This window comes from Myotis daubentonii, chromosome 9 (assembly GCF_963259705.1).
Source record: "Myotis daubentonii chromosome 9, mMyoDau2.1, whole genome shotgun sequence".
Classification (NCBI taxonomy): Eukaryota; Metazoa; Chordata; class Mammalia; order Chiroptera; family Vespertilionidae; genus Myotis; species Myotis daubentonii.
Genome location: NC_081848.1, coordinates 45,163,016 through 45,175,373, shown reverse-complemented (window position 1 = coordinate 45,175,373; position 12,358 = coordinate 45,163,016). Strand labels below are relative to the sequence as shown.

General features: G+C 40.0%; 1 protein-coding gene across 1 annotated transcript; it reads left to right on the top strand.

Annotated features, from left to right (window-relative positions):
* The first annotated feature begins 11,419 nt into the window (after window positions 1-11,419).
* On the top strand, window positions 11,420-12,358 carry LOC132242152 (olfactory receptor 51I1). The gene has a single exon (XM_059711068.1). The coding sequence runs from the start codon at window positions 11,420-11,422 to the stop codon at window positions 12,356-12,358; it is 939 nt and encodes a 312-aa protein (XP_059567051.1).

Here is a 12,358-nt window from a genome sequence, read left to right as displayed (position 1 = left end):
GCAGGAGGAAACAGGACACTTTTCAGGTGAGACCTTCTGATCTGGAGATTTCTGAGAGTTGCACTTACTGGAAGAGAGGAAACCAAGGAGTGAGAGACACAGCAGATGATGTGTTCTCAGTTGGAAATGGATGCATTCATGAAGTCACTGTTTTGGGGAAAATGCAAGCAAACATCCTTTCTTTACATTTTAGGCTCATCTGGCCACACCGGCTGGGCTACTATTTCCCTCTGTTGAATGGAAGAAGAAAGACATTTGAAAAATACTTCAAAAATACCAATTAGCTACAAGGAAAATATTTCAACTGTACTTTTCACAAGTTTAACGTCTTATAAGCATAATTGAATGGGAATGTTTTAGCTATAATTCATAGAGAGTTGTTAAAAGGACACCAGGAGTTTGAATTATCAATAGCTCTTGGAAGTATTTATTTAAATATATTCTTGAAAATGTTGTTTAATTCAGATGTGTCACTGAATAATGAGAGCAACTCCCAGAGTTAGTTTGAGTTATGTGTGTCACCAAGGGAGTGGGAGGGGGAGGGGAGGGGCAGTGGGATGTGGAGGAAATGATTGCCTCTGGACAGCAGCTTTTCATTGTCAGAGTTGCTGCAAAAACAGCAACCAAGAAACCATATGTTTCTGCAAAGGAACAGAGCTGTTCCTCCTTTTTTAAAACATGTGAATTCTTCCCTCAATATTCTATAGGTACACTAGCATGCAGCCTATGGAAGGGCATTGTTCCAGATACAGACTTTCACAGTCATATACTCTCAAAATGTTCATTATTCACATAGACACACTCATGACCCTCCACACCAGCCTTATACAGGATCCCGTTCATACTCTTACAACACTTGCTGACAGCTCTCTATCTCTTGCCATCTTACTCTCATTATACAAATATGTACACACACTGCCTCCTGACCTATATAATCTTGGACAGGCACACACCCTATCCCTGCTCATTCCACACTGACATATACATAGCATTTATGTATGCATAACACTCAGGTTACACGTAGGTTCATGCACTCACACAACACTTCCAACTGCATATGTGTAGACTTCACTTGCCCATAGTTGTGAAGTTACTCATCCACATTTAGGCACTTTCCCCCCCATCATGTATTGCCTTTACTCACAATTTTTGTTATACATATTACATACTCAATTCCTAGAGGCTAACTCACAACCATTTCCCTTTGGAAGTAATTATATATTTTATTCTTCTCTCACTTGAATGTTTTTGAACCCGTTTCATGTTCATTTCCTCATTATAGATGACAATAGAGCGGCTAGAGGCTTTTCAACTGGCAGACATGCTTCAGGCTTGTGAGGCACCCTCTTTTGGAAGAAGAGTCCCAGAAATACATACCACTATCTCCCCCTTCTCTTTCCTCTACCACCTCTAACAACGCAAGGCCACAGCATGATCTCAGATTCCTTTCATTGGGGCTGGAGGAGGAGGGGGACCTGGGAGCCCTTGGCATCTGAAGGCCACAGAGATGCCATGTGATGCAGCGCTAGCACTCCAGGACACCTTTCTGGATTTTCCCTGGCAGTACAGAACTCAGGTCTTCTTGTGGGTCCCAGAAAGTCAGTGGCCCCCTCTCTGTGCGATGGAGTGCATCTCTTCTGGTCCTGGAGCTCAGTCTGTGCATGCCTCTCTCCCGTCCAGAATTGATTCCTTAGGATCCAGGACTGACTGGCCTTGTTTGTTTCCTGTCTCTCCCACCTGGCTACAATTCCCATTTTTTTATACAGAGTCTCATAGTGTGGTCAGAGAAAACAGAAGAGAACTGAGCTAATGTAAAGGCAATATAAAGAGAAGGGAGAAAGAAGTAAGCTTCAATAAAAGCAGGGAGGGTTCTGTGAAGAGCAAGGCCAGAGTCATTCTGGCTATAAAAACCTAAGTTTTAGAATTTATGGCAAAAATGCTACCTGAACCAATAACCTTCTTGTTTGTTTGGATTCATATGAAGAAAAAACACACTGAGAAAAAAAATACATATTGAGAACATGCTATTTCCTAGATGCTCTTCAAGGACCTTTGCAGCCAGTCACTCATTTAATCCTTGCTAGGTGTGGACACTGAAGTGAGCTTGCCTCTTGGTATATGGCAAGTTGGTGATAAAAATCTCAACTTAAAAAAGAACTGTAAGATTTTCTGATATCTTGCTGAGATCTTTGCGACATCATTAAGGTGTTGGAGAAGTTGAAAAAGAAAATACAAGTACACATTTTTGAATGGAGATATCTTAGGTGCCCTTGAACAAAGGGAATGCTAAAGTCAGATAAATGTGGATAAAATGACACAAAAAGTAATTGTTTCCAAAGCTGGAATATACTGATATATATATTGGAATCCATAACCTTTCCTTTAACTGAAGTCACATGGGAACCAGAGTGATTTAGGGGCACAAGCCCCGGACTGGGGATCCAGAGGCCTGGGATTTAATCCTGGCTCCGACAGGCTCTTGTGGATGAGCTTGGGAAAATTGATTCTCCTTTCAGAGGCCTCTTGTTTATATGTAATTGTTTTTCTTTACGAACATATTCTAAGAACCTTTATGTATCTGGTGTTTTATTTTAGTTTTTAATATTTGGTCAAGCAAAGAATGCCTAAGAAGATTTACAAAGGATGCTGAAAGAAGGCAAAATAAGGTAATCATGGGATTGGAGGGGTTTATAGAGAGGCTCCTCTAAAGACCACAGTAAAAGAAACGCTTAGGTACTTATGGTTCATGTAAAGTTTATGACTAGCTGATATATTCTACTCTTTTAATTTCCTGGGGGACTTGTACATATTTTATCTCAAAATTTATAAGGCAAGAGCAGTTTGACCTCATGTCCTGGCTCAGCTGTTAGTCTGAGTCATAGAATAATAGGTTGTGCCCACTTTGCTCCTGGATTTCTGAACCTCCCTGATCTTGCAACAATGTTAATAAATCATAGAAACTCTGATCCCAAGGAATTGACTCTGGAAAGGGAGCTAGCCAGGTAAATAGCTACAAAATCAGTTAGTGGCAATTTGCAAACAAGAACCCCAAGACAAAGGACCTTTCCACCTGCTCTGGTCACTCTAAGATGCTGCTATAAAATAACCCCCACCAAGTCTCTCCCTCATCCTTCCTACCCTTGTCCCAATTTAACCCTTTCTTGGACCAGACTTCAGGAGCGTCAGCTAGCTCACTGTGGCAGGGTTTCAGGACTCACCAGGAGAAAGTCAGATGAGAGATACCACAGAACAGCCCATCCTTCTCCCTGTCTCTAGATGAATCCATGCCTGCCACGTTTATATCGCACTGTAAGCCTCTGGAGAGAGAGGACTGATGCTGACGTTGTGTCTGAAAATGAATCAGGAAGGTTTTAGTCTCTTGAGGCCCTTAATGACTTATGAGAATAAAGCATGCGCTCTTTTAGCTGACAAATAACTCAGCAATTTGCCAGGCCACTTCAATACCCAATGCAAGATACCATCTGGTGATGGATGTCCAGCCACTATAATGAGAGATTCCAGGGTTTCTTAATATTTTGACCAAGCTCACAAATAAGATATAATCATAAAATAAATATTTTTACTTTTCTTTTCCTTTTACATGTATTGAATAAAGCTAGTTATTTATTTACTCCTGTTTGAAAATTGAGCTCCCTGAGATTTCTAATCACATTCAGATAATAAAACATCCTCTGGTAAGCAATTAGAATACCCAAATTCAGGTTGTAAGTTAAGCTTTCCAGTGTCCAGATTATAGTCTTTCCCGTTCTCCCATCCCTCACTTGCTAACCGCGGTTTCTGAGCTCTCCAGGGAGGAAGAAGAAGGGGAAGTGAAAGCTTCATAATTCACTAGTGCTTCAGTGAGCTGCTATCATGTTTACCAGGTATGTTAACTGTTTAAAGCTGACTCTTGCATTGAGAATTTTCAGAGATCATTCAAAGAAACATCTCCCCATAGTTTACTTCTCCACTTGATTTAAACTTTAAAAAAAATCTTGAATCTGTATGGTTGCTTACGACTCCATCCAAAACCCAGATCCTCCTTATAGATTCATGCATTCTTCAGGACAGGCTCGAAGACAACACCATGCCATGTCTTTCTAGCATGTAACCCATCCAGAAATGGTCAGCCTTCCTCTACTGCAATCAATGCCCTAACCAGAACAGCAACAATCTCCCATCCACTCCTGCCATCAGAACAGCAAGGAAACTTTTTTCTTTCTTTCTTTCTTTCTTTCTTTCTTTCTTTCTTTCTTTCTTTCTTTCTTTCTTTCTTTCTTTCTTTCTTTCTTTCTTTCTTTTTTATTGCTTAAAGTATTACAAAGGGTATTACATATGTGTCCATTTTATCCCCCCGCCCTAGACAGTCCCCTAGCCTCCCCTATCCCCCAGTGTCTTATGTCCATTGGTTATGCTTATATGCATGCATACAAGTCCTTTAGTTGATCTCTTACCCCCCTACCTCTTGCCCCCCAACCCTCCCCGGCCTTCCCGCTGCAGTTTGACAATCTGTTTGAGGCAGCTCTGCCTCTGTATCTATTATTGTTCAAAAGTTTATAATGGTCTCTATTATCCATGAATGAGTGAGATCATGTGGTATTTTTCCTTCATTGACTGGCTTATTTCACTTAGCATAATGCTCTCCAGTTCCATCCATGACGTTGCAAGTGGTAAGAGTTCCTTCCTTTTTATAGCAGCATAGTATTCCATCGTGTAGATGTACCACAGTTTTCTAATCCATTCATCTACTGATGGGCACTTAGGCTGTTTCCAGATCTTAGCTATGGTGAATTGTGCTGCTATGAACATAGGGGTGCATATATCCTTTCTGATTGGTGTTTCTGGTTTCTTGGGATATATTCCTAGAAGTGGGATCACAGGGTCAAATGGGAGTTCCATTTTCAGTTTTTTAAGGAAACTCCATACTGTCTTCCATAGTGGCTGCACCAGTCTGCATTCCCACCAGCAGTGCACAAGTGTTCCTTTTTCTCCACATCCTCTCCAGCACTTGTCGTTTGTTGATTTGTTGATGATAGCCAGTCTGACAGGTGTGAGATGGTACCTCATTGTTGTTTTGATTTGCATCTCTCGGATAATTAGTGACTTTGAGCATGTTTTCATATGTCTCTTGGCTTTCTGAATGTCCTCTTTTGAAAGGTGTCTATTTAGGTTCTTTGCCCATTTTTTGATTGGATTGTTTATCTTCCTTTTGTTAAGTTGTATGAGTTCCCTATAAATTTTGGAGATTAGGCCCTTATCAGATATGACATTGGCAAATATGTTTTCCCACACAGTGGGTTTTCTCGTTGTTTTGTTGATGGTTTCTTTTGCTGTGCAGAAGCTTTTTATTTTGATGTAGTCCCATTTGTTCATTTTTTCTTTAGTTTCAAGTGCCCTAGGAGCTGTATCAGTGAAGAAATTGCTTTGGCATATGTCTGAGATTTTGTTGCCTTTGGATTCTTCTAGAATTTTTATGGTTTCCTGTCGTACATTTAAGTCCTTTATCCATTTTGAGTTTATTTTTGTGTATGGTGTAAGTTGGTGGTCTAGTTTCATTTTCTTGCATATATCTGTCCAATTTTCCCAACATTGTCCATTTCTGCCATGAAAGCATTGATCACACTCTATTATAGTTGACTCTGCGTGGTTCTGTAGCTTCCAATGGAGAGAGAATAGCCTGGGGAAAGAACCACATGGCCCTAGGATGGGGCACAGGTATTGACATGAGTGCCTTTTTCTTAATCATAAGCAGTTAGCTTTGGGGGGAAAAACACACAAAAAGATGCAGCTGAGAAGTTTGAATCTTGTCTTTAACCACAGGATAAGATATCAATTATGACAAATACATGAAATGCATCTCATAACTTGTACTGAGTTCATACAAAAGATGTTCAGGGTTGTTTTAAACTAGGCCCTGAGATAATTTGCATTTGGTTGAATTTCATTGCAGTTTTGAACATGCTTTGTGCTTTTAGAAGGATGGTTTATGTCCTGCTCCATCTGTTTGTTTGTGTTTTTCTTTTCTTCACAAAAATTAACTAAATTTAGTGTGGTGATCACATTATAAAGTATATAAATGTTGAATCACTATCTTTTACACCTGTAAGTAAGGTAATATTTTATGCCAACTATATTTTTATAACAAATTTTTAAAATATTCCAACATTTTATCATGAACATTTTTAAACACACAGAAAATTGATGAGAATTTTACAATAAACACCAATAAACCCACAACTTACATGCTATTAATGATTCTTATTATGCTATCTTTATCATATATCTACTCATGTGTCCATCCCTCTATTCATCCATCAATCCACTTATTTTATCAATGTGTTTCAAAATTAAGTTACAACATCAATACACTCCCTATTAAATATTTCAGCATTCATATAATTAATTGAAATTTAATTTTCCATATTGTTATTTTATTTATTTCAAACATATAATGCACAGATTGTTCATGCACATTAGATAAGTTCATACTAAAGCATTGGCTTTGCTGTGAAATAAGTTTATGCCATATTTCTGAGTAGCATCTGGAGGCATATTTGCCTCTAGAGGGTGTCTGGACTGTTGAGTGGCTCTGTTTTTTAATATTTATCTTCCTTACAAGAATAAGTGCTGGGCCAGACTGGTGTGTCTCAGTGGTTGAATGTCCATCTATGAACCTCGAGGTGGTGGCTCCATTCCCGGTTAGGGCACATGCCTGGGTTGCGGGCTTGACCCTAGGCCAGTGATGGCGAACTTATGACATGCGTGTCAGAGGTGACACATGAACTCATTTTTTTGGTTGATTTTTCTTTGTTAAATGGCATTTAAATATATAAAACAAATATCAAAAATATAAATCTTTGTTTTACTATGGTTGCAAATATCAAAAAATTTCTATATGTGACACGGCACCAGAGTTAAGTTAGGGTTTTTCAAAATGCTGACACACCGAGCTCAAAAGGTTCGCCATCACTGCCCTAGGCAGTGGATCAATGATTCTCTTTTATCATTAATGTTTCTATTTCCCTCTCCCTCTCCCTTACTCTCTGAAATCAATAAAAATATATTTAAGAAAAGAATAGGTGCTGGGTTTACTTATGTATGTATGTATGTATGTATGTATGTATGTATGTATTTTAATTGATTTCAGAGAGAGGACAGGAGAGGGAGAAAGAGATAGAAACATCAATGATGAGAGAGAATCATTGATTGGCTGCCTCCTGCACGCTCCCTACTGCACGTCGAGCCTGCAACCTGGGCATGTGTCCTTGACTGGAATCAAACCCAGGACCCTTCAGTCCGCAGGCCAAACTCTATCCACTGAGCCAAACCAGCTAGGACTAGATGCTGGGTCATTATTCCTCTGTGTAACATCAGTGCTGAGAGTAATACTTGAAGTGCAATCATGCTCAAAAATGTGTTTTTCTTCTATTCTTTTGTTTGGTCTTAGTTGAAATGAACTAAGTTTGTAAAATTTATGAGTAGAGGAGTAAAAAGAATGCTTGCAGAAGAAGCATGTTTTATAGATGCTAACATGCATTTTTACAAAAAAATACAATGGATTTAAATTCCATATATGAATCTATGAGGAGATGTAGGGATATGAATTTGTGGACATTTTGTTGATTTATTAATGAGAATATGGGCATGTGTTTAAAAAATATACTTTTGGATATGTGAGCATGGTTGTATATTTGAAACATACCTGATTCTTTTTTCAGATATGTGGATGAATCTCTAACTATTTCTAAAATTATCTCTATAATGTAGATCAGTGTCTTTCATCAATATAAGAATGTACAGATTATAGTATGTGTTTGATGCATCAAGATATGTGATTATGACTTAGCTATCGGGCAGTTGTATGGGCTTATTTACATTTATCTGATTGTATGTATATGGATCTGAAAGAGCCAATGTTAGCAAAAAAAAAAATAAATAGCTGAATATGTCTAAAGGAGTATCTTTGGGGTTGTCAGAATGTCAATGAGGAGGTATGTTTATGTGCATAGAAGCTTTTGCATTCCCTGATCACGGGAGGCTTAACACAGTAATGAATATAGATGATGACATCAGGGATTAATGGAGCCAAGAAAGGTATTCTTCTAGGACCAATTCTCCTATGGCCCAACAGTACTGATTGATCCCACCCTCTCCATAGTTTCCACTCTCCTCCTCCAATCACAAACAAATCCTAGGGACTCTTGGGGTATTCATAAATTTATGAGTCCTTCAGTGAGTAAGCTGATGCCACTCTACTGGTGGGCCCACAGTGCAGTACATCCAACTACAGGGAAAAGAAACTTCTGCCATCCTGTGAGTGCCCTTCCCTCAGACTGCCCTGTTGGGCCTCTTACCTAAAACTATCCCAAACTTGAAAACTCTTATTTTGCAGTCTGACCCTCAAATTTCTCCTCCAAACATGAGACAAATCTGTTTCTTCCAAAGCCCAGGATTACAGACACTGATGCCAGGTACCCATCTGAATCAAAATTCTAATACTAAATCACATAACCTTATGAAAGGGCTGATTCATTAGATCTAGATTTTGTTTTGAGGGTATTTTAGATTTCCCCCTAAAAAATACCCTCACTTATCTAAGTCTTGGGTGTGCAGCTAGAGAAAAAAAATCACAGAACCAAATGAACTGGAGTCATTCAACAATGTGATCTTCAATCTGAACTGCATTTTCAGTAGTGAGTAGATCATGGGAATATAATTGGTGGAGTATTACTGTGGGTCTGTTAATACTGTGCATTTTCGGCAGTGTGTGTGTATGTTTGTGTGTATGTTTATAAGTATGAGTTCAGATTGCTATAAACAAAGATAACTGAAACACAGTGTATAACACTGATGAGTAAGTATTACTCTTCTTAAGTTCTGTGGTTGTGCTAGTATTATGTGTGACCAAGGAAGAGCATAATAATTTCTCTCTGTTTGATGTGAGATAGTACCTGTAAAAACCTGAGTGTGTATATTTGCTAGTACCTTTGTGTGACCATTTGTGTGTGTGCATGCTCATGTACATGCTGTATAAAAGAAGGGCATTGTTTGTGTTTGTCTCCATCATCTTAATGTTTCATCCTAGAATTAGTTACATTTAGGAAGCCTTAACTGACACCCCCACAGTCAAAGCAAATAAAAAAAATGGTGAAGGATGTTCTCTTTGGGGGAAGAAGTTTTCAAAGTTGCTTTCCATACTGAGGGAATCGGGAGCATGGGTGAAGTATAACCTTCTGGAATACTTAAATTTGCACATCAGGGATTAAGGCTAGTGGGGGTAAATTTATCTTGTAGGAGAGTCCTTAGTATCTGCTGATGCTCTGAGTGCCTTACATTTCTTCAGAACCTAAGGATAATCTTAGAGTGAAGATTATAAAAAAAGTAGATCTGGATAGGTTGGATGTAAGAAGATTCTTGGAACATTGCCTTTAAACCTGGCTTGGGAGGAAGAGAGAGGTTTAGAGGTGGAGTACAGAAAATAAATCCTACTGATTAATGAGTTCATTTGAATTTTCATTTGGAAAGGAGAAAAAACAAATAGACAAATTCCTTTCCATGGCTCATGCTTTCAGGATTATGAATGATATCTGGGAATTATCTAGGCTTTTGTAGCCATTTACTTTCACTGTATTTACTAAGAGAGAATGAAAATTCCAGGAAAAGTTAAAGGAATAAGAGAACCATTATGCTAACTTCCAGAATAGAGCTTTAGCTATGAGATACCTAGTACCATGGAAATACAGTTACAGAGATATTTTGGACAAAGGCTGAGAAAAAGTTCTTTATGATATGGCATCTCGGTTTGCACAGTTCTAAATATTGCTTACTTTTCCTGGAGTTAATCTGATGCTGTTGAAGGACAACAGAGAAATAGGATTCAGTAAAGAAGGTAGATAAGGAGATGTCAATGTAGGAGAAAATTGGAAGAAATGGTGCCTCCAAAGTAAGAAGGCAGCTCTAAAAAGGTGAGTTATCAACAGAGTTAAGTCGGGTAGAAAGGCCAAATGGATGAGCATTGAGAATGTTTATTATTAGATTTAGTAACAAGGTGATCAGTGGTGACCATAGAGAAACTGGTTTCAGTTGGGAAGATGCAACGTGGAAGCCTCACTATAACACACTGAGCAGTGAGGATTTCGAAATAAAATTGGAGAAATGGAAACACAAACAAGCTTCCCTTCCTTCGGGTCTGGAGAGACAGTGTTTCAAGAAGCTTGGCTAAGAATTGAGTAAGGGTAATAGAACGGCAGCCCGAAAGGGAAGCTTTTGTTTTTATGATGGGATGGTCTTGCACATGCTTTTTGCCTTAAGGGAAAGGGACCTAAAGGGAGAGGCCGATGCATACAATGGACTAATGGAAAAGGTCTTTGGAGAAGAATGCAGGAAATGGAATCCTGAAGGTGGAGTGCTAACCTTGGAGAAGGAGGGGCATCTCTTTCTCAGGAACCAGGGGAAAAGAATGGATAAAGATGTAAATAAGTTTGAAATTTAGGCAGTGGTAAATAATCAGGGTTCCCTCCCCCCCAACAAAACGCTTGCTTTGTTGGTTTTATCCAGCTGCACATCCAGTTTGATTATAGAATTTATGAAAGTTGGGGTTTGCTGTGTGAATGTGTAAGAGAAGCAAAGAGGAGATGAAGATACCAGCTCTAGTGGGAGAGTAGGTCAGGAAAAAATGAGGAAGAAAGTGCTAAGAGACAAACAGACCAGGAAAAAAAAAGGAAGAATTATTAAGACCCTGAGAGCAAGTGCATGGGAACAAGAAGGTAAGCGGGCGGGAAGATAGAAGGATGTGGTCAGAATGTTTTAAAAAATGGAATTTAAGATTCTCGAATGGGGAGCAGTTTTTGGTGTCAACCCATTCAGGGGTAGGCTGATGGGGAAGGATTGGGAGGCTGAGATGAAATCTGAGTAAAGGTTATTAAAACTGCAATTGTACAACTGTAGAAGCTTCATCTACAGCATCCACCAAAGGACTTCCAAAGGTGTGAGTAATGTTTCTCTTTCCCTGTCTATGTTAACCTCTAATCACACCACCTCACCCCTCCCCCCCTGCCCCAAACTCCCAAATGTGGCTTCTGGGGTAAGATGGGGAGGTAAAGGTGAGAATTAGGAGCTTTTTCATCATATCTCCTACCTTGTTGCCTTACCATGATATGGGCACTCATTTGATCATCACACCTTCACAGAGTTTCTATTATGGCCTAGACAGGGCACTGGGCACTGGTGATATGGAAATGAGTAGAACCCAGTTGCGATCCTTAAAGAGCTCGTAGCTAATAGGGGAAGCAGGAACAGCAACAAGCACTTTTAATCTCTGACCTTTTGTGTTGGAGACAGGATGTCTGAAAGAAAGTGAAGAACTCCTCAAAACACCCTCTTGGGCTCATTCCTATCTATATTCTCACAACTGCCTGCCATGTTGGGTCTCAATGGCACCCCATTCCAGCCAGATACACTCCAGCTGACAGGTATTCCTGGGATACAGACAGGCCAAGCATGGGTTGCCCTGGTTTTCTGCATCCTGTACCTGATCTCCATTGCAGGCAACCTCAGCATCCTTGCTCTGGTGGTTCGGGAGCCTTCTCTGCACCAGCCCATGTACTACTTCCTCTCTATGCTCTCTCTCAATGATCTGGGGGTGTCTTTCTCTACACTCCCAACTGTGCTTGCTACCTTCTGCTTCAACTACCGCCATGTTGGTTTTGATGCCTGCTTGGTTCAGATGTTCTTCATCCACACTTTCTCTTTTATGGAATCAGGCATACTGCTGGCAATGAGCTTCGATCGTTTTGTGGCTATTTGTGACCCACTACATTATGCCACTGTACTCACCAACAGCTGCATCTTGGCAATGGGCCTGGGCATCCTTGCCAAGAGCTTCCTTACTCTCTTGCCTTTCCCCTTCCTGGTGAAACGACTTCCCTTCTGCAAGGGCAATGTTTTACATCACTCGTACTGCCTCCATCCAGATCTCATGAAAGTGGCATGTGGAGATGTCCATGTTAACAACATCTATGGGCTCTTTGTGGTAATTTTCACCTATGGCATAGACTCAACTTTCATCCTGCTGTCCTATGCATTGATTCTGAGAGCTGTGCTGGCCATTGCATCCCGGGAGCAGCGGCTCAAGGCACTCAACACCTGCATATCACACATCTGTGCAGTGCTGGCTTTCTATGTGCCCATAATTGCTGTCTCCATGATCCACCGCTTCTGGAAAAGTGCCCCACCAGTTGTTCATGTCATGATGTCCAATGTCTACCTATTTGTACCCCCCATGCTCAACCCCATCATCTACAGTGTGAAGACAAAGGAGATACGCAGAGGGATCCTCAAAGCCTGTTATAAATCCTAG